The following is a 24,289-nucleotide window of genomic DNA, read 5'->3' as shown; positions in this document are numbered from 1 at the left end:
TCTCAGTTTGGGACCACTCGATGTTATGTTAATGGGTCCAAACATGCTATTCCGGATTTGCTGGTTTCCCTTCGCTATGTGTGTTTCTTGTGCTCGGCAATGCGAAGTTTCAATAGCCTCTTAGTTTCACCGATATAGGATTCTCCGCACTCACAGGGTATCTAGTAAATGCAATTCTTGGAATCGCAGTCCGCGTTTGGTGGCCTGGTTTTCGTGAGGCTGCTACGGATAGTGCTTCCGAATCTGAAGCAGGTTCTGATGTTGTACTTGGACCCAATTCTTCTTATCCTTTTCGATAATCCCCTGATGTAGGGCAGTGCAAGCACTGATTGTGACGGCTTCTCTTCCTTGCGAGGCTCCTGCTGTCTTTTAGCCAAAGTCTATTCCACCATCGCTTTGGAGTAGCCATTCAGTTGAAGATCATTTTTGATAATGTCTAGTTCCTTCTCGAGACCTTCCTTCGTATTACAGAGCCCGAAAGCTCGGTCTACTAGAGTCTTGATGATTCCTTTTTTAGTAAGTTGATGATGGTTGAATTCGTGATTCAGATACTGTCCTGTGTGACTGGGTTTTCGATATAAAGATGTTTCCCATTCAGTGTCGGTCCTCTTCACCAATACGTCTAAGAAAGACAATTCGTTGTGGACTTCCTTCTCCATTGTGAAAGTGATGGCTAGTCTTACGCTATTAATGTATTTCGAGAAGGCGTCTAGTTCAGTATTCCCATGTTTTCATATTACGAAGGTGTCGTCAACGTATCTCAACCAGACTCGGGGTTTCTTGTGGGCTTCTGTAACTCTGGCCATAGAAACCGAATCACCGAGAGACCTCAAAGACATACCAGAAAGTGCATATCAGAACAGCTTCGAGAATTGGTAAAAGCGCTGGCACAAGTCTATATCTGAGGGGGACTACTTTGGAGGGAACAAAATGTAAGTTGATAAATGAATAAATATTTTTCGAGAAAAATGAAAATTCACCTCATTTTTCAAGAGAGTAGTTAACCTTTTTGTGACCATATTGTTTTTCAAATAACTATAAAAAAATTGTCAATTTCCATTAATTGAAAGCGAATGTCATTGCCTGTATTCATATTCGAATTTCCCGGGTAGAATAAATAGTTTTGCGTTGAAAATTTCGTCTGCATATGAAATGAGATTATCCCCCGATTTTATACAGCCAATACTATTTATGTAAACTAAAAATGACATCGGCCCCAATACTGTGCGTTGTGGAATACCAATTGTGATTCCATTTGAAGAACTGAGTTCACTGCCAATTTTAACGGTTTGTTTCATGTGCGATAAATAATTTATCAAAATGTTCAATGCTGCGCTGGGCCACGAATATCGTTGAAAGATTCAGAATCACAGGATAGTACAGTTTCCAAGAATACGAATATGAGTTGAGAGACTGCGGAGGACTGAACATAGAACATATTATAAAGGGTGACAATTTGAAAACTTACAATAGCTATATCTGAGCAAACACATTAAATATAAGAAATCGCTGAAAAAACTTCCATGATAGGAAGAGGGAAACTTCAGTCATCCCAACTTCATAGTCTTGAATGGCAACCTCCACTTGTGATACCTTATCTGTTTATGCTTGAGAAAGGTATTGTATAGCGAAACACGTGTCGCGGTTTTTGTAAAACCCTGTATAGTGAAAATCATACAATAAACTGTATTAATCAGTTTTTTCAATATGGATTTTCATCAAGTATCGGCCTGTTCCATTCAAAATTGAATTGAAATTGAATTTCCTTAAAATATTCAAAGATGGAAAGCAGTAACTGCATTGAAAGTTATGAATTTCTTTCATAATGACACCATGTAATATTTAGACATTATGATGATAACTGAATAAATTTTTTTCCAGGGTTATGTGCAGCAGAGATACCAGAAATTCCAGAATTGGATGATTTGGAAGATTTGAAAGAGAGATGTGATACAAAAGGTGGAGCAGGTACTTTTGAAAAAGTTAAGGTGAGAAACTCAAATTGAGTTTAATTCAATCTTCCTCTTCAAGATGATCACTGGGTGATTGTTGAAAATAACGTTTTGGTGTTGGGATGAAACTTCACTAATAGTCATTAACTGACAGCAAAGTGAGAAACTCATGGCACTGTTGAATGAGATCCAAGAGAAATGTTTTTTTTTCTGATATTCGAAAAATATTAACCGTCATTTCGATATGTACACTAAGTAGAAGTATTCAACCATTACATAAATCTGAGTTCAAAATTCCCAACTTTTATTATTCGTGTATTGTTCGTCCTTCTTTGAATTGATTCTTACTGAGGTTGGGTTGAGGTGGATTCAATGTTGCACTTGATCATACTTTTCCAGAAAAAAAAAACAACTCTACAAGCAGTGCTGTCCACTACTTTAATGAAAACCTGACTTACTTAGTTGATGAGGGCGGGAGCCCTGTTGGGATCTTCTGTCATTTCAGCAGGGCTTTCGACTGCGTCAACCATATCACCCTAATAACTAAATCAATTGAAATTGGTGTTGAAGGACTTACCTTGGAATGAATAAAATCTCATCTGTACCTAAAGAGTGGGTCAAATTGATCACTTTCAAAGGAAAACTCCTGTTTTCAAACTAGATAGATGAAAATTGATGGCTGTGACAAACTTAATGGTTTCATATCGATATCTATCATCTTTTCTGAGTTTTTCTGTTAGACATTTCTCATTTCTATGAAAACATTTCCAAAGCACTTTTCACGTAGAATTCGATGGTGTAAAAAACTTATTTTTTCAAATGAGATATCAATAGTTATAATCCGGTCAATCTAGACATTGGGAGGTACATAAATTTACAACAAGCTGAAAACGCGTGTGATTGTTCAAAACATAGTTGAAAATGAGATTTTGAAATTCGGAATCATTGCGATGCCTGGAAAAAAATGTATTTGAGGTCAAAGGTCAAAAAATTGGTTTTTCGCGATTTTCAGGAAAACGGAGAGTTTTATCATGAAATAACTTTCAATAAAAATTGTAGATCATAAAATTCTCTACAAAAAATGTATCAATACTTTTTTTTCTTAGAGCTACCGTTTCTTAGATACGACGAGTCAAAAAGTGATAAAAGTGGTAATCGTCATTATATGCACACGTTTCCACGCCACCTATGAGGTAGTGTACTTAGCGCATTTTTTTCAACGTGGTTTTCCCAGTAGGCCTATTCCACATGTCTGTTGTGATTCTGTCAAATTGAAAACTTACATAATAAAATATATTAGGAAGGGTTGGAAATTATAAAAGCGATTGAAATTAAAAAAATGTAGAAATGTATTCATCTGAGTCATAACCTTCGAATACTTTTTCTTGTCGTTCTTCTTCTTGGTCTTCTTCTTCTTCTTCTTCTTGATCTTCTTCTTCTTCTTGATGTTCATCCTGGGTGTAGGTAAACTGCGTCAAGAGTGATGTATCGCGTGTTTCCTCGTTGGTATCAAATGAATCCTCCACTGTTGGTGATTCAACATTAGAACATGACTGGCCAGAGAACACAACAGTCCAACTTTTTTACAACCACATCTAGCGCTGCATCTCTTTTTACAGTTGGAAGTAAAGTCTGAATAGGTTCTAATGCATTGTCGACCAACTTCCAACCCCAGTCTTTTGGGTCTAGCTGATAACCAAGCCACACTTGAACTTGGTAATATACCTGGAAAATATGTTGATGAGCAGCAACTGAGGTTGGAGGAAGACAAGCTGATTGCACCTGTTTCTTATTTTTAGTGTTTTAACGAAACATGCATCTCGATACTTATCTAAGCAGGTGGTTTTTTTCGGAGCTTTGTACATAGAAAGAAGAAACTGAATCCCGTTGGTGATAATTTCTTGTTGAGTCGAATTACTTTTTTTAAAAATTTCAGCACATTGAACTAAATCTGGTGTTTCAAACATTTTAAAGACTGCTGTTTTACCCCTCCTGTAAAATGCAGACGTCGTATCACAGCCAGTTATTCCGTGTAAAAATAGTACATGATTTTGACTCTTTGCAAAAGTAGATAAACTCAACCTGGCTTTGAAAAGAAAATAGTTTTTTCAGGTGGAGTTCGAGCAGTAAGAAGTACGAGTAAGTCTACATATTCACCAACAACAATAGTTGTATTTGTCAAATTAAATTGCTCTATAGCTGTTTCAATAATCAGTACGTCGGCATCGTTATTAGCCTGTTTAACCAATATATTTTCGCCAATAAACTCATCCTTCAACATTGAAATGAACCGAGATTTGTTGTGAGTATTTGCAAAAAATTTCTGTTGACTGGTGGGAACTGTCATAGGTTCATCAAATAGAATATCGGAAGATGAAGATGTTGCTGAAGTTCGACGACGTTGTTCTGCAGCTTTGATATTTCTCGTGCAATCATCATAGCTATCAAATACGACCGTAATTCTGGCATCAAAATGTCTACGTACATACTGAACTCAAGGTTACACTAGCGTACAAATTAAGGGACTGGATTCCATTCTACCTGATATTCTTATATTTATACCTATGTATACTAATAGAAAAATATTTTTACTTAAATTACAACTTCAGAGATGTATATACGTGGCATACTTATGCATATAATGACAATTACAACTTTTACAACTTTTTGACTCGTCGTATCTCAGAAACGGTGGCTTTAAGAAAAAAAAGTATTGATACATTTTTGTAGGAAATTTCATGATCTACAATTTTTATCTGAGGTTATTTTATGATAAAATTTACCGTTTTCCTGAAAATCGCGGAAAACCAATTTTTTTCGAGATTTTTGACCTTTGACCTGGAATAATTTTTTTTGCAGGTTTCGCAATCATTCGGAATTCACACGCGTTTGCAGCTTGTTGTAAATTTATGTACCACCACTCTTATTTTTTAGTCTAATTTGACCGGACTATTATCGATGGAAAACTATTTTTTAATGAGACATCCTGTATATTCCTGCATATTCCAATAGAGTTGAAAATTTTCTTTCTAAAAATGTAGCACACTTGATGTTTTGCTAGAGTTATCTATGAAATACAGAGCTTTTAGGTTTTTTCATGAAGACTTTGAAGTACACACTTTGATCTGGTGATGTATCATATATTATCTTTCTTTTTTCAAAAATTGAAGATATTGAAAACAATCAATTCTTATCATAATATGCTTTGACTCTGATGTTTCTAAATTTGAGTTTCAATTTGTTACACTCAATGACATTTTCTTATTGTACAAGTCATTGAACTTTTGGCAAAATATGATACAAATTCATTACAAATACGATTTTTTATACCACCATGTATTTGTAACTAACGTTACTGTAGTTTCGTTATTTTTTTTAAGAACCTCTTCATTTATCTATATAATAACTACATAGTATAAATATGTCCTATATCTAATAGAAACATTTTTTTTTGAAAATCTATCTATACAATTAGACTCTATCATGAACCACCTACTTCTTCTAAGTGTGTTAACAAACCCTGTTGAATATTTGTGCTGCTCCAGGTTGTTATACAATAAACCACAATAAATCCATTGTCAAACATTTGCGTCATTTTCATTTTTGAATACTGTTTGAAAAATCTCTTTTGGATCACCACTATTGTTACACTGGCTAAATTTCTTATTTATTTTTTCTTTACACTATTTCCATGTATCATTCGAAATTCCGCAATTTCGTAACCGATGTGAAATGCTATCTATTTCATTGCATTTCAAACATCAACTGAAGTCACTGATTCCATGTCTCACAGTTTTTGAAACCACCGCATATATTTTTCGTTTATTGCTTTGTATGTAACGGATCTCTATTTTCTATTGAAACAGTGTTAGCACATCGGAACTGTATTTAAACTTGTAATCCGAAAGACGACAACCACATCGAACTATGTTCAAGTCATTGAATCAAAATCTCACCGAGTTTGGTTTGTTTGAAAAGCCAATGAAAAAATACGGAGACAGAATTAACAATCAAAATAATTAACTAAACTGTTAGGACGAAAGTAAATCACAGCAAATGCTCAAAATGCTGGCCTTGTTCATGATAACACAACTGTGCTCTTCTTTGAATATTATTCACTACACGATTAATTTCCCTCCTCCTCAATCTTCTGAACTCTCTAACAATGCTGTGTTGAAGGTCCTCAATATTTTGATATTCCCTGTGACCAAAAACTCTATTTTTCAGTGTATCCCATAATAATGTTTTCATAACACTCAAGTCTGGAGACCCTTCTGGCCACCTCACGGGCCCATTATTCCCTATCTGTTTAACACCAAACCTTCCAGTCCAGGCGGTGGAGCACCACCATGTTGAAACCAGATGTTGTTATTGTTAGCCAAAGATAGATCATCCAAGTACATTAAAAACTGGTGATAGGTTTCTCCATTCAGAATTTCGTCAAATAAATGAGGACCCAAAATTCTATCTTTCTTCGGAACTGCCTGGGGTTGTTTATGCTCCAAATGTGTTCGTTATTTTGGTCAAATATCCCACAATTCGTAAAAGTTCTTTCATCTGTCCAAATTACATTTCTCAGGAAAACACGAAAATCAGGTCTTCTTATTATCCAATTACAAAATTCTAATCGCCTTTCGAAATCACCTGGATGTAATTTTTGAGATATGTGTATTTTGTAACATTTCAAACACCTTTTTTTATATGTCTCCAAGCACTTGTATGACAAATATTCATGTAGGAGGAAATTTGATGTGTAGATTTCCCCGGGTTCATGTTTATCTGCAAATTATTAATTTTTATTGAGAAGGATACAATGTCTAACTTACCTCATATATACCTCTATAAAATTTTCTTCAGTTTCCTGGTCCATTCTGTCTCCGTATTTTCTCCTCGGCTTTTCAAACGGAGCAAACTTGATGAGATTTCGATCCAATAACTTAAACATACTTCGATGTGGTTGTCGTCTTTCGGGATACAAGGTTAAATACATTTTCGATGTCCTAACAGTGTTTCTATCGTATTTGTAATAAATTTGTATCATACCTCTTTTTTCTTCATTCGTGAAAGCCATTTTCCGACAAAAATTCAATGAACTTGTACTGGCATCCTATTAGAAAAGCGCCATAAATACGGGATGCGTGGACCAGCTCTTCGACTCATAGAAACATTCATTAAGGACAGACAACAATACATATCCTACAATAATGTGACCTCCAGGACCATACAAATCAAACATGGTGTACCTCAGGGTTCAGTCCTGAGGCCACTGTTGTTTATAATCTATATGAATGACCTGCCAACCTTCTTAGACATCGCAGATGTATTTATGTACGCAGATGACTCAACTTTTTTAATCAGAAGCAGGAATTTAGAAGAGATCGATAGAATGTCAAGTGAGACACTGTCACGAGTTGAAGCTTACTTCAACGCAAATATTTTATCTCTGAATAAAAACAAAACTAAAGAAATAACTTTCTCAAAAAATACAGCAAATGATTCATCAGTCAAAATACTAGGATTTCACATAGATTCCAACCTGAACTGGAAAGAAAACATTCAGGAATTGCAAAAAAAGCTGTCCAGAAGTCAATTTTTATTTAGAAATATCAGAGAAATAGTATCAATTGAAGTGCTGAAAACTGTATACTACGGTAGGGTTCACTGCCACTTAATGTATGGGATTTTATTATGGGGCACAAGCTCAGCGTGCTACCAGTTAATAATAAATAAAAAAAAAAATTTTAGAACTATGGCTAAGGCTGGACCAAGGGAACATGCCAAACCATTGTTCATTAAAATGCAAACTTTAACACTTCCATGTATATACAGTGTCACACATAAAGTCCGCATCAAATGGGATTTTTTTTGTTCATCTCTTCAAGCAACTTTTGATATCTATTAGGTTGTGCTTTGAAAATGATGCCAAATGACATGCATATGACCGATCAAGTGATTTTTCTTCCCTGTCCAATTTGACATTCTTTCCAAAAAATGTTCAGAAAAGCAGTTATTGCTCAAAATTTCGAAAATCGGTAAAGAGAAAAGATGATTGTTTTTTCATTTTTTACCCATATACCAATTTTTAGCTCTCTAGTACAAATTTAGTTTTTTTACAGTTTTTCGAAAATTTGACATTTGCCGATTTCTCAAATTTAGCCAAACCTCAACAAAGTTAGTGCTTTATGCCTAACTTATCTTTCCAACGCATTTTTATTACCAATTGTAATTCTAAATACAACTTATTTCGCAAAAATTTAGAACACCAGAAAAAATTATGCCAAAAATGATGCAAAGTTGATACAGTTTTTAAAAACAGATAAATATTTCACTTTATTTCTACTTTTTGCGAAATAGCTTGATACATAAGCATAATTAAAAACCAATATCAATAAAAAGTCAATAATTGATTCTTTACTGCACTTTTCAAACAGTTAAACTTTGATTTACTAATTACGAAAAATTACAACGAAATTAAACTAAGGGTACTGTGGAAACAATTGAACTGAACTGAATAAACAAAATATTTTATTGTCATATGACATTTGTTGAATAACTCAAAATAGTGTATCAGTTTTAGATTTGAAATAGTTTATTCGTTGTCTAGTGTGTTGTTAAAAATGCTGAATCTTCAAGAGAAAATTGAAATTGTTTCAATATGCGGCGAGAATACCGGTCACCGACAAGTAGCTGATATTTTCAATGCCAGACATCCTGCAAGAAATATTCATCAGTCAACAGTTAGTAGGATAATAGCTAAGTTTAAATCATACTGTCTCGGTTGAGAGTAATCTCAGAAAAGCACATCAGCCTTCTAGACATTCAGAAGAAGTGGAATTTGAAATATGTTTGGATGTCGTAGAACATAAAAAAACAAGTATTCAAGATATTGCAGATAGAACAGATGTTAACCAAGAGAGTGTAAGACGTATTTTACACAAAAATAAATTTACGCCTTATAAACCGAAATTTCTCAATACATTAAAAGAAAGGGGCTTAGATATGCGCTTGTATTTTTTTTTTTTGGTTTCAAGGGGAAAAAGAAGAAAATTATCATTTTCCTTATCAAATTTTATGGACAGATGAAGCGACCTTCACTTCAAATGGCGTTGTGAGCTCGCAAAACTGCAGGCGGTGGGCAAAAGAAAACCCACATTTCGTAATCGAATGTCGAGATCAATATTCTTTAAGACGAATGTATGGTGTGGCATATTAAACGATCAAATTATAGGACCATACTTTTTTAGACATAATTTAAATTCCGCGGACTACCTACACTTTGTGAATACCGAACTATCTGAAGTTTTGGATAATATGCCCCTTCAAGTGAGAAATGTTGTGTGATATCAGTGTGATGGTGCACCTATTCATACTACAAGGGTGGTTGAAGAGCGTCTTTTGGAAACATTTGTGGGGTTACTTAAAACAAAAGGTGTATGAGCAAAGACCTTTTCGAGATATAAACCATTTAGAGGCAGTTATTCGAGAATGTGTTGTAAGCACGAAACCCCGTAGTATAAAGAATGCACTTGAAGATGTTTCAAAAAGGACAATTGATTGCATTGAACGTGGTGGAAGGCACACCGAAATGTGACTTTTCATTTTGTATTTCTATTGGTATTTACATGGTTTAGGCATGTGTTTCCATTTGATTTAGTGTTCTTAATTTAAATTATAACTTTATTTTAACAGATGTTTGTTAGAATTTTTTACGGTTTAGTTTTCTAGGCAATGTGAAATTACTTTCGTATAATTCCTTCCCTTAGTTTAATTGCGTTGTAATTTTTTGTAATTAGTAAATCAAAGTTTAACTGTTTGAAAAGTGCAGTAAAGAATAAATTATTGACTTTTCATTGATATTGTTTTTTAATTATGCTTATGTATCAAGCTATTTCGCAAAAAGTAGAAATGAAGTGAAATATTTATTTGGTTTTAAAAACTGTATCAACTTTGCATCATTTTTGGCATAATTTTTTCTGGTGTTCTAAATTTGTGCGAAATAAGTTGTATTTAGAATTGCAATCGGTAATAAAAATGCGTTGGAAAGATAAGTTAGGCATAAAGCACTAACTTTGTTGAGGTTTGGCTAAATTTGAGAAATCGGCAAATGTCAAATTTTCGAAAAACTGTAAAAAAACTAAATTTGTACTAGAGAGCTAAAAATTGGTATATGGGTAAAAAATGAAAAAACAATCATCTTTTCTCTTTACCGATTTTCTAAATTTCGAGCAATAACTGCTTTTCTGAACATTTTTTGGAAAAAATGTCAAATTTGACAGGGAAGAAAAATCACTTGATCGGTCATATGCATGTCATTTGGCATCATTTTTAAAGCACAACCTAATGGAGATATCAAAAGTTGCTTGAAGAGATGAACAAAAAAAATCCCATTTGATGCGGACTTTATGTGTGACACTGTATATTACAGAAGCCATTTTGTGGATACACCAAAACCAAAATGCGAACACTACGGGGAGTGAAATTCATAAGTACAATACCCGCAATAAAGAATTGTATAGACTACCTCGAGTGAACTACACTAAAACAATGAAGCAGATTGACTATCTACCAATTAAACTATATAACCTTATACCGGTGGATTGGAAGACATTCACTACAAAAAAGTTGAAACACTACGTAAAACAATCACTTCTTGTAAATCCACTTTATAATATTGAAGATGTTTTTTCCCTTATATGGATTTAATATTCAGTACTGTCTGTTGAGCAGAGTTGGTTTACACAACGCAGCGTCCGCTGAGAGGTCAATAAACATCAACACCAATTGCACAATATTAATATATTTTTTGTTAAATAAGCAAGACAAAACATGGATGAAATTGAAACATGAGCGATACATCTACAACTCTACAACTACTAACTTATGACATATGTCAGGCATGACATATATGACATATGTCAGACATATGTCATGACGTTTGAAGTTCCATTTACTTTAGACATATGTCAGAGAAACTAACTAAACCAGTATTGCAACCATACAAATAATTAAAAGGCCAATTTCGATTGCACAGAACAATAAATAAGAATAACACTGTCTATTTAACGTACTACCATACATAAAGCCTAGTTTCTAAGATTACCTCATTTTTACAGCTTTACAAATCTTATTTACATAGATTTACAAATTTTATATACATTTTTATATCTACACCTCAGTCTTGACGTACCTACACAATTATGTTGTGAATTTATCACATAAACATTTTTATAATTTCTAAAGGTCAATAAATATCTTATTTTATCTTATCTTATCTTATCTTAACAAAATGTCATTGAGTGTTACATATTGAAAGTCAAATTATAAGAAACATCAAAGTTAAAGCCTATTATAAGAATTACTTTCTTTAATATCTCCAATTTTCAAAAAAAGAATGATAACTCATGATACATCATCAAAAAAGTAAAATATGATTCTATGCAAAACAGAAATAATCCAATGTAGCGCCCTTAAGAAAAAATAAAGTTGATGATGGTGGCCAGGAGAAGAAACGTCGGATAGCAAATCTGAAAACACCATCATGTAGCAGGAGAAAAGTGACAATGTAATTTATTTTCGAATCCTTCGAAAAATACAGCCAGAAAAAAATAAAAACCATTTTTTGAAATCTCTGTTTTTTTTTCTCGATATCTCAGGATATACCCGGAATTCCTGAACTTTCTCATACTTTCTGAACTTTCTCTCATAGTTTCCAAAATCCCAATGGTGTGGATAGAATTTGAAACACCCTGTATAGTTCACCCACTGTGACTGGGCAAAGGTTGTTCAATGAACTTTCGGCCGAAATTGGATCATATATAACACTGAAAGAATTCAAACAATGTCTTAGGAAGTATCTGTTGAAAAATGGATTTCACTCCTTTAAAGAGTGTTGTTTCATTCTTAGTTTTTGTTCTATTTTTCATTTATTCCACTACTGTTTTTTAAATATTACTGGAGTTTTTTCCCAACACCAAACGGTTATTTCAAGACTTCGACACGTGTTTCGATCACCAAGTGATCATCTTCAGGAGTTTAATCTTTCTCTTGAAGATGATCACTTGGTGATTGGTGACACGTGTCAAGGTGTTGAAATAGCGGTTTGGTGTTGGGAAAAAACTCCAATAATATTCATTACTACACCAAAGGTTCTAAACAGTGCCTCACAAGTACTGTTTTTTGACAAATTCTACACATGTTTCACTAAGAAAATGTAGTATATTATCATTATCATTATTTATTCTCTGTTCTCTCATTTCAGGTTGCCAAAAATGAAACTGAAACTTGCCTTAAGAAACTAATCGATGTTGAAAAATTCAAAAATGAAATCGAGGAAGCCAAGAAGACTGGTTCGATGGATGAAGTTTTTGCAAAGTATTGCAATAAGAGATCTGAAATGGAAGCTTGTATTAGGAAAACATACAATGCTTTAGAACCTTGTTTAGAAAGCAATGAAAAGCAAGCCATTAATTTTACAGCTAACATATTGAAACAACTTGGTGACTTTGTTTGTGCTAAAGATGGTGACAGACTCGCCAGTAAGTTCCCTTTATATTATTTTTCAAAAGCATCGTTTTCAAGCTTAACTTTGATCTGATTTTTGTCATTTTTGGAAAGTAAACCCCTAATTTGGTATTTATTCTGTTTACAATAATCACTAATGACAACACCAATGAATACTTGATAAAATGTCTTGTTCTTGTCTGTCCTGAGTATGGACGGATCAATATTTTTACAGAGAGCAAGAGCGCACTAGGGGCTCTGACAAACCCGAAGGTGACATCAAAACTGGTCTGGGAAGGCCATGAAGAACTGAATGAACTTGCAAACAGGAACAAATTACCTTTGTACTGGGTGCCAGGGCATTCAGGAATCACAGGTAATGATAAAGCTGATGAATGCGCTAGACGCGGATCATCAACTTCATATATAGGTCCTGAACCAGCTCTGGGGGTACCAAAAGCAATGGTACGAAACCAGATTAGCACATTGACCAATAAGGAGCACACAGAGTACTGGACAAAAGTATCTGGCAACAAACACAGTAGAACCTTCATTAGGGAACCAAAGAACCACTTCAATATAGTAGGGATCGGCTCAGAATAATTACAGGGTTACTAACTGGTCATTGTCCGCTTAGAGGACTGAATAAAATAGGGCTGTACAACGGAGACCTCAGCTGCAGATTATGCAACGAAGGGATAGAAACAGCTCTACACATTTTATGCGAATCACAGGAGGCAGGCAATATATGGACGTACAAAATTACGCTCAGAAGAATATGACACATCCAACACGGAACCTGTACAAACTAGTACAGGGAACGAGACTGATGGAATGGGAGAATAAACGTAATAAGCCCAAGAGGCTGAAGTGTTTTCTGGAGACTTGGACTGAATGGACAAGTCAGACATCTTCCAAGGTACCAAAAAAATGGACGGTAATGATATTTAAATTCTCAATTCCACCAGTAAACACGTAAATCTGCATAGACAGTACTGATTTTTCAACAATATATAGGTCGTTTCTTTTATCATGTGGTAACATCGCTATATTCTAAACCGTAAGAGATACGAAAACGATTAAATGGGAAAAAAGGTATCTGTCATCGGGAACAATACAATGGTCGAAGAAAATTTACGGGGACTCTCGCCCTTTTCGAGTTCGAGTACGGGGAAAATCAAAAATGCTATTTTTTGGTTCTTTTTTTCTATGACGATGTAATAATGAATATTCGATAAAACATTTCGTGTCAACATGGCCATCATCAACTTTTTATTTTAAATACGGACCTGTCTTTTCATTATAAATGTTGATGAATCATCAAATTCATAATACAATTTGATATTTTTATAGCATTTCATTTGAAATAACCGCCATTATCAGGGACAACAATTTTAAATTACGGTCCTGTCGTTACTTCTTTTGTAAATTGTTTCGACTTCTTCAAAATTTAATTCAGACAACCCAATAAATTCGACAGGTAGGTACCCTAACGCAATGAAAATTCGTAATTTTTCGTTTTGGAAAGTTTTGTATCGCCGTTATCCTTATTTCAATGCTTATTTCTCCCAAATCAATTATATTTCGTAATATTTTTATAAATCTCCTGGAAGTAACGAAAATATCAGTTTTTGGTCAAAATTCGATTATTGTATAATTTGATATGATCAAATAGCATCTCAATTCATTTACCATCTTAAACGCGTAGGCTTTGCTTGGTTTCTATGGCAGGAAAAATGAATGTGTTGCTGATATCTGTTGAGAACTGTCAGACGTTTATAAACATATCAAAGATGTATTTAAATGATGAAAGGACCAATATGCTATTCAGTCCTTCCTCTATTGGCAAGGAGTATGTTCAGCTATATCCGAATCTCGTATTACGAACGTAAAAATGTTTAGACGATTAGAAAGAACTTTGAGGGACTATGGTGCATTTGACAGAAAAAAAAGAAGAAAATGTGTGGTTACTGGAAGTGTGAGGAATTAAATAAATGTTATGGGTTAAGCAAATAGTACCACATAAAAATTTACACTGTGACAACTTCTTTTTTTTAATTTAGGATTGGCCAGTTACAAAAATTATGCTAATCAAGATTGTTCTTTACGAGAAATTGCCCACGAAATGGGGATTTCTGTAAAATCTACCAGAACTATTTTGAAAAAGAACGAATATAAATGCTACAGGATACGCAAAATGCATCACCTCAATAAAAGGGATTACGGAAGGAGAGTACGATTTGCGAAAAGGTTGAGACGTAGAAATAGGGCAGTTGGAAATATTTGTAAAAAAATAATATGGACGGATGAATCAAAATTCACCAACAATGGTTGGTTTAACAGAAATGTCCATTATAGGTGGAATAATACAAATGAACATTTACATAGGAAAACCAATTTCCAAGAAAGGTTCGGAGTAAATGTCTGGCTGGGAATTGTGGGACAAACATCCTCGGCCCTTTCTTCTACGATGATCATTTAAATAGTGAAATGTATCTTCATTTTCCATTCAATGAATTCGATGGCTACTTAGATGAATTGCCACTTAATATCCGTCATGAAATACAATATTTTCAGCAGGAGGGTGCTCCTCCCCATAATGCAGCGATAGTAGGACAACATTTAGATGCAATATCCCCAAGAAAATTGATTGAAAACAATGGACCAATTAAATACCCAGCTCGATCCCCATATCTTACTCCTTTAGATTTTTTTGTCTGGGAATACACAAAGGATAATTTTTTCACCACCAAGTACAGATATCGACCATCTCAAACAAAAAATAAGAGATGCATGTATTAGTATTACATCTGTTATGCTAGAAAATTGCCACAGCATTCACAACAAAGAGGTCGTCAATTCGAACATTTAATGTAGATTGCCATGTAGCTTTGATTTTCCGTATTGGTTTCATTTTTCTCCAGAAGTTCATGATGAAATAAATTGTTTTTCTGTTTGATTGTTGTCACTGATAATGGTGGTTATTTCAAATGAAACGCTATAAAAATAACAAATGTTGTATACCCTTAGATTGTGAATTTATCGCTTTATCAATATCTGTAATAAAAAAGGCAGGACCGCATTTTAAACAAAGTTGATGGTGGCCATATTGACACGAAACGTTTTATCAAATAGTACACTTCGAATACAAAAACATTTCCTTTTCCATTTTTTTATACTCTACGAAATAACAATTTCATTCGAAAAAAGAACGAAAAACAGCATTTTTGGTATTCTCCGTTTAACTCGAGGAGGGCAAAAGTCCCAGTAAATTTTTTTCGACCATTGTATTGTTCCCGATGACAGTTATCTTTTTTCCCATTCAATAGTCTTCGTATCTGTTACGGTCTATAATATAACAATGTTAGCACATGATAAAAGAAATGGCCTGTATAGCATCAAGAGCATTCTGAAAATAGTAGAAATAATTTTAATAAACTGAGTTCTTGACTCCTGAGTTTTTCATTGATGGTGCTTTTGATTTCGACTACAGTGAAGTCTCCATTTGATACTCCTCGAATAGAAACACACTTTGAGGATCCTGTGACTTGACACCGAGATGTGGACCTGCACGTTCTCCAGGTTTCGTCACTGGCCTTCTTCGCAAGGGTCTCCATTTGCCTACTTTCAAGCAAGATCTGAGGTCCTCCGGCTTTTGCTCGTATTTAAGTTGCTTTTCGTTTTGGCGAAGGGAGGTTTTGAGTTTGTTCTGTTTCTTGGATCTATCATGGTTGTGATTGTGTCTAATGAATGTATGTATGACATAATTCAAGATAGAATTTAACTGAGGGGGATGATGGTGGGACTATGAAATTGTTGTGGGTTGGTTTTCACTAAGCACGATGTTCAGCTTTTGAAATAAGACAGCGAATTGTTATAAAAGCCAGACTATGGAAACCCCAGGAACATTTTTTCAGAGCTTCCTGTTAACTCATCAACGAGTTGAAACCGAAATTCATTCTCACATATTCTATTATTCTCATAGTAGTCGCTTATATATTTGTTTATTTTCAGTGTTCGTAGCAGAAGGAGGAGTGACATGCATTAAATCACGGTTTGAAGGTATCAAGGACTGTTTGAATCAAACAATCAAGTTCAACCCTGCAACTTTCGCCCCAGAATCCATTCACAGTTTAACCATTGACAAAAAAAAATGCGAGTAAGTGGAGACTTTGTATTAGTTACCTGAAAACATAATAATAAGACAACTGATTGTTTGAAGGTGGCTGACAATGTTACGTGGTGTATTTCATCAGTTCGGACTTCCATTGTCTAATATAATAAAGCGTGTTTTTCATAGAGGTATAGAACTTTAAGTTGCAATAAAACAACGATGGATTATTCGATTGACATGAATTTTATTTATCCGAAAGATAATCTTGTGGCATTACATTTTAAATATGATTTCTGGCATATGACCGCCACGGCTGGCGCGGATGTAGTCCAATCTGGACGTCCAATTTTCGATGACTTTTTCCAACATTTGTGGCCGTATATCGGCAATAACACGGCGAATGTTGTCTTCCAAATGGTCAAGCGTTTGTGGCTTATCCGCATAGACCAATGACTTTACATAGCCCCACAGAAAGTAGTCTAGCGGTGTTAAATCACAAGATCTTGGAGGCCAATTCACAGGTCCAAAACGTGAAATTAGGCGGTCACCAAACGTGTCTTTCAATAAATCTATTGTGGCACGAGCTGTGTGGCATGTTGCACCGTCTTGTTGAAACCACATCTTCTGGACATCATGGTTATTCAATTCAGGAATGAAAAAGTCAGTAATCATGGCTCTATACCGATCACCATTGACTGTAACGTTCTGGCCACCATCGTTTTTGAAAAAGTACGGACCAATGATTCCACCAGCCCATAAAGCGCACCAAACAGTCAGTTTTTGTGGATGTAACGATGTTTTGACATACACTTGAGGATTACCTTTACTCCAAATGCGACAGTTTTGTTTGTTGACGTAGCCATTCAACCAGAAGTGCGCTTCATCGCTAAACAAAATTCGCTTATGAAAATTGGGAACAACGGTAATCTCGTTTTGGGCCCATTCGACGAATCTACGCCCTACTTGATGACCGTTTGGCTTCAATTCCTGCACGAGTTGGATTTTGTAAGCACGCAAACCAAGATCCTTCCGCAAAATCTTCCATAAAGTGGATGGACACAGATCCAATTCCTGTGCTCGATGGCGGATGGACTCCTCCGGGTCTTCCTCAATGCTACGCTGTACAGCAGCAAGAGCTTCTTCTGTACGCACCGTACGGCGTCTCTGGGGATGCGAGTTATCAATAAGAGTAAACGTGGTGCGAAAACGTTCCATGGTTAATCGAATTAACTGCTCTAATGGACGATTTTGTCGACGATAAAATGGACGTAGTGCGCGATACGTTTTCCGCACAGAACCATTATTTTCGAAATAAAATTGCACTATTTGCAAGCGTTGTTCAGGCGTGAGTCTATTCATGATGAATTGCCAAACCAAACTAAGAATAAATCACTTGACAGCCGGTCGCCATCTTGAAAAGTAATGCCAACTTAAAGTTCTATACCTCTATAAAAAACACCCATTATAAATTGATTAGAAAACCCTGAAAAAACAATTACAAAATTAATAAGATTAACCGAAAATAACAATTTTATCAAACGAAAAACTGAAATTACAAAGAAATAACACACAAGCAACAATCAAACAAAAAAAATTGAAATATTAATGAGAGCTGAAAAATAAAAATTAAAAATTATTATTATTAAAAATGAATAAAAATTAAAAGATTTCAAACCAAGTTATGTCACGACGTTCCGATTGTTAGTATCCACAATCGTCTTCGGGTGATAACTATTTTTCATTTTTGTTAATGTTAATAATTTTTATTTTTCAGCTTTCATTAATATTTCAATTTTTATTTGTTTGGTTGTTGCTTGTATGTTATTTCTTTGCAATTTCAGTTTTTTTGTCTAATAAAATTGTTATTTTCGGTTAATCTTATTAATTTTCAATTGTTTTTTCAGGGTTTTCAAATCAATTTATATTAGGCAATGGAAGTCCGAACTGATGAAATAAGACTGATTCAGTACAATTTCTGAAATAGAAATGACCCATAAATACCTAAAAACGTAGGCGATGAAGAGGTTGCTTGGGAGTAACGTGATTTTAAAAATAAATGAAATTATAAGTTAATTTCCACTCAAATATTCATGGATGAATATTTTCATGATTGGTATAAGTATACAAAAATATCTGAAATGGTGAACTATATTGTCGTTGAGTAACTTTTTCACTGGGAATTTTATAGTACCTAGTCGAAGAAACTCCTGATGAACTACGCCACATTTATTTAAAAAAACAGTGAACAAAACCTTGACATTTGATCGGAGTTGGCATGCTATTTCTGGTCTTGACTCTTCAGGAGGAGACAATTAGACGATCTAACGCCACTAACCCTCAATGGTGAGGTCTTTCCATTTGAAACGGAGGTAAAATAACTTGGTATTGTCCTTGATAAAAACTCACCTGAAAAGCTCACTTGGAAAAAGTTTTACACTAAGCCAGACTGTCCTTATGGACATGTCGAGAGATTTGTGGTAAAACTTGAGGTTTAGGTCCCAAACAAATTCATTGGATTTATGTGAAGACTGTCAGACCAATGATCACTTATGGTGAAATTGCTTGGTGGCCGAAGGCTTTTCAGAAAACGGCCCATGGGAAGGTCTCTGGCTTACAGAGACAGGCTTGTCTGGCCATCAGTGGTAGCATCAGTACCACACCGTCAGCGGCCATGGAGATCCTTCCAGATCTACCTCCTCTCCACATTTATCTGGAGACTGCATATATACTTGTACACATTGCCAATTGCACAAATCAATTTAATGTAGAGTGCAACAAACTGTTGGTTGACTTTGGAAGTCATAGCATTCTGGAAATGACCTCTGACTTTATGCTTCCAACTGTCAACTACGAACTGTTTTATAAAGTACTGTTCTCGAGTAGAGAGTACTGGATCCTCCGGGAGGAAAAAATATTAAGAGCAGATAGTGGTTGGTTCACAAATGGATCAAAAATACCTTCCGGTTCTGGTGTAGGTGTTTTAGTCGCAGACCCAGGACAGAGATATCAACCTGCCTAGGAACCTATGCTACTGTATTTCAAGCGGAAATTTACGCTCTTGAATTGTGTACGCAGAGATTGGAAGAATCCAACCTCAAACACAAGTCAATAAAAATATTCTCGGACAGTCAAGCGGCGTTGGAAGCTCTTGGCTCCTACCGAGCAACGTCTAAATTTGTAGCAAATCGCCAAAAACGACTCTCCTCGATAGGATGACTTAACAGATTGTCTCTCGTCTGGATTTCTGGCCATACTGGCCTGGAAGGCAATGAGGCTGCTGACTCCTTTGCAACGGAGGGTGCTGCAAGCAGCTTCATCGCTTTAGGCTTTGCCGAATAAAGATTGAACACCTAGATGGCAAGAAGATTTATGAACTTCTGACAGAATCTTTCAGGATTGGCTCACTCCACAGCGTTTATTCACCATTCGAACTTGATACTCCCGAGGAGTTGTCCTCCTAGGACATCGTCCATCCTGTCCTTTCCAGGAAGGTGGACAGGTCGCTGGGAGACATCTCCTTTATATCGGCAGGTGTAGGCTAAGACTCGCCGAACACACACTCTCTTATTGACGATAACTCCGGGCACTCACACAGGACATGCCTGACAGTCTCACTTTCCTGTTCACACATCCTGCATAGAGGTGTGTCCGCTAGCCCCATATTATGGAGGTGTTTCCTCAGTTGACAATGGCTAGCCAGAAATCCTACTATAAGGCCTAGATTTTTCCTGGTCATCGCCAGATATTTCTTCGGCGCCAGCTTCCCAGGATCGCCCAAGGTGTTCCTGACAAGATTACATCCTTCGATTCCATCCCATCTCTTCAAGGATTGAGCATGGGTGTAACATTTGACTAGTTCCGCAATTGTTGAAGTCATCAGGCCGTGGGTGCCACTGGGTCCTAAAATTCTTAGTCCAGCAGCTTCCTTGGCTAAAGAGTCGGCAATGTGATTACCTTTACTCCTGTCATGCCCTTCAACCCACCTCAGGATAATGTTATTATCTATCGAGGCTTTGGCTAAATCTTGGAGGCACTCTAGTACTAGCCCTGAGGTAACACGCTGTCTGTTCAAGGCTAATAGTGCTTGTCTGCTATCAGTGCAAATTGTTATGTTTTTGCCAGAAATTCCTTCCTTGGTTATTTCTTTTGTGGCGATTGAGATACCAGCCAGTTCTGTTTGGACCACGCTGGTATTTCTTCCCATTCCCCACTTAATCCTTAGGCTTAGTGATCTGGAGTACACTCCACATCTTGAGCCTTCTTTGGTTTTTGAACCGTCTGTATAAATGCGTATTGTATTTTTAGCATCTGACTCTGTGTTCTGCTCAATTTGTATTTTGTAGGGTTTATTAAACACAAACCTGGGTTCAATTGCGCTTCCCGCCATAGACCCAGCCTCAATTGACCATTCTTACTTCGAGGTGCACACCAGCCGTGAGCAATCGTACCATGGCCATTAACGCAACCTCTTTAACGTACAGATTCAGAGGGGTCAGACCCGTGATTTATTCCATTACCGCGGTTGGTGTTGTTCTTATGGCTCCTGTGATGTTTAAACAAGCCAGTCGCTGTATTTGATATAATTTTTGGATGACCGTTGCTTGTAGAACTTTCGGTCCCCATGCAATGGTTCCATACGTAAACATATTATTGCAGTGTAGATCCAGGCGACCAAACGGGGTGAAAGACCCCATGCGCGTCCGTCCCACTGTCCTCCGACATTGCTCATAAACCACGTATGCTCTTTTTGCTCTACTCTGTAGATGAGAGTTCCATGTTAGCTTCTTGTCGAGGATAGTACCAAGGTATTTCACCTCTTCAGAGAAGTTTAGTTCGCTTTTGAAGATTTCGGGAGGTTTTAAGCCCGTTAAACTCCTTTTCCTGGTGAAAAGGACCATCTCAGTCTTCTTGGGATTGATCGACAGTGAGTGTTCCTTACACCATGTTTCTATTAATTTACTACGATGTCTAACAGGTCTTCTTACAGGGGACCGAATCAGGTTTTTAGAGTTCGGCAGAGCCGTACTCTAACCTTCTGACCTCTTACCATCTGACTTGAAAGACCAAAATCACCATACAAACTGAACGGCTTCGTTGAGAAGCGTGGTTTATTTGGTCGAATGTGAATAGCTGTGAGCCACAATAAACCCTCACGGGGTGCGGTGGAGGGTCTAATAGACCCACTCACTTTGGACCTGACCTATCCTCACCTTCTGGGCCCGCGAAATTTCAACATACACCTTATAGGAAAGTAATGGATTCAACAATAAGGTGTCACGTATAAGTAACTTTGTTCATAAATGGAATTTGTCTGATGGGGAAAGTTGTTCCGATTATAGGAAAATAGATTTTGAAAACGATGGGTCTCATACCTTGAATAATATTTATACTACAGAAACCTCCGGGAAACAAACTAGAAAACTTTCCACATATGTGTAGGCATTAGTAGGGAAATTGGGCAAATTTCGGATATGCGGTTGGTTACCTCGTTGACAGGCAGATGGGGAGATGACAAACCTGTTGTTTGTTGATAAGTGTCAGTCCATTAACCTACAGTGTAGGTAATTGAGACTGTCGTGAACGAATTATTCCTTTAGATGATTTGAATCATGGCCAGTCTTTAAGTATGCCCATTGAGTATATATGAAAGTTTTCTTTCCTTGTACGAGGAATTGGGCAAATTTCGGATATGCGGTTGATTACCTCGTTGACAGGCAGATGGGGAGATGACAAACCTGTTGTTTGTTGATAAGTGTCAGTCCATTAACCTACAGTGTAGGTAATTGAGACTGTCGTGAACGAATTATTCCTTTAGATGATTTGAATCATGGCCAGTCTTTAAGTATACCCATTGAGTATATATGAAAGTTTTCTTTCCTTGTACGAGGAATTGGGCAAATTTCGGATATGCGGTTGATTACCTCGTTGACAGGCAGATGGGGAGATGACAAACCTGTTGTTTGTTGATAAGTGTCAGTCCATTAACCTACAGTGTAGGTAATTGAGACTGTCGTGAACGAATTATTCCTTTAGATGATTTGAATCATGGCCAGTCTTTAAGTATGCCCATTGAGTATATATGAAAGTTTTCTTTCCTTGTACGAGGAATTGGGCAAATTTCGGATATGCGGTTGATTACCTCGTTGACAGGCAGATGGGGAGATGGCAAACCTGTTGTTTGTTGATAAGTGTCAGTCCATTAACCTACAGTGTAGGTAATTGAGACTGTCGTGAACGAATTATTCCTTTAGATGATTTGAATCATGGCCAGTCTTTAAGTATACCCATTGAGTATATATGAAAGTTTTCTTTCCTTGTACGAGGAATTGGGCAAATTTCGGATATGCGGTTGATTACCTCGTTGACAGGCAGATGGGGAGATGACAAACCTGTTGTTTGTTGATAAGTGTCAGTCCATTAACCTACAGTGTAGGTAATTGAGACTGTCGTGAACGAATTATTCCTTTAGATGATTTGAATCATGGCCAGTCTTTAAGTATGCCCATTGAGTATATATGAAAGTTTTCTTTCCTTGTACGAGGAATTGGGCAAATTTCGGATATGCGGTTGATTACCTCGTTGACAGGCAGATGGGGAGATGACAAACCTGTTGTTTGTTGATAAGTGTCAGTCCATTAACCTACAGTGTAGGTAATTGAGACTGTCGTGAACGAATTATTCCTTTAGATGATTTGAATCATGGCCAGTCTTTAAGTATGCCCATTGAGTATATATGAAAGTTTTCTTTCCTTGTACGAGGAATTGGGCAAATTTCGGATATGCGGTTGATTACCTCGTTGACAGGCAGATGGGGAGATGACAAACCTGTTGTTTGTTGATAAGTGTCAGTCCATTAACCTACAGTGTAGGTAATTGAGACTGTCGTGAACGAATTATTCCTTTAGATGATTTGAATCATGGCCAGTCTTTAAGTATACCCATTGAGTATATATGAAAGTTTTCTTTCCTTGTACGAGGAATTGGGCAAATTTCGGATATGCGGTTGATTACCTCGTTGACAGGCAGATGGGGAGATGACAAACCTGTTGTTTGTTGATAAGTGTCAGTCCATTAACCTACAGTGTAGGTAATTGAGACTGTCGTGAACGAATTATTCCTTTAGATGATTTGAATCATGGCCAGTCTTTAAGTATGCCCATTGAGTATATATGAAAGTTTTCTTTCCTTGTACGAGGAATTGGGCAAATTTCGGATATGCGGTTGATTACCTCGTTGACAGGCAGATGGGGAGATGACAAACCTGTTGTTTGTTGATAAGTGTCAGTCCATTAACCTACAGTGTAGGTAATTGAGACTGTCGTGAACGAATTATTCCTTTAGATGATTTGAATCATGGCCAGTCTTTAAGTATACCCATTGAGTATATATGAAAGTTTTCTTTCCTTGTACGAGGAATTGGGCAAATTTCGGATATGCGGTTGATTACCTCGTTGACAGGCAGATGGGGAGATGACAAACCTGTTGTTTGTTGATAAGTGTCAGTCCATTAACCTACAGTGTAGGTAATTGAGACTGTCGTGAACGAATTATTCCTTTAGATGATTTGAATCATGGCCAGTCTTTAAGTATGCCCATTGAGTATATATGAAAGTTTTCTTTCCTTGTACGAGGAATTGGGCAAATTTCGGATATGCGGTTGATTACCTCGTTGACAGGCAGATGGGGAGATGACAAACCTGTTGTTTGTTGATAAGTGTCAGTC

At 36.3% G+C, this 24,289-nt stretch overlaps 1 protein-coding gene across 1 annotated transcript in view; it reads left to right on the top strand.

Moving 5' to 3' along the window:
• LOC111508663 (uncharacterized) overlaps nt 1-24,289 on the top strand; it is a 51,900-nt gene that overhangs the window by 1,782 nt on the left and 25,829 nt on the right. Inside the window, exons 2-4 of the mRNA XM_074170161.1 lie at nt 1,882-1,988; nt 12,211-12,487; nt 16,467-16,611. Of these exons, the coding sequence (XP_074026262.1) occupies nt 1,882-1,988; nt 12,211-12,487; nt 16,467-16,611 (529 nt within the window). The remainder of the gene's footprint in view (nt 1-1,881; nt 1,989-12,210; nt 12,488-16,466; nt 16,612-24,289) is intronic.

This window comes from Leptinotarsa decemlineata, unplaced genomic scaffold (genome assembly GCF_025532065.1).
Source record: "Leptinotarsa decemlineata unplaced genomic scaffold, Ldec_3_MD MMD2_P_RNA_scaffold_7, whole genome shotgun sequence".
Lineage (NCBI taxonomy): Eukaryota > Metazoa > Arthropoda > Insecta > Coleoptera > Chrysomelidae > Leptinotarsa > Leptinotarsa decemlineata.
Note: the sequence above shows the minus strand (reverse complement) of the source record. Positions and strands in the feature narration are given on the sequence as shown.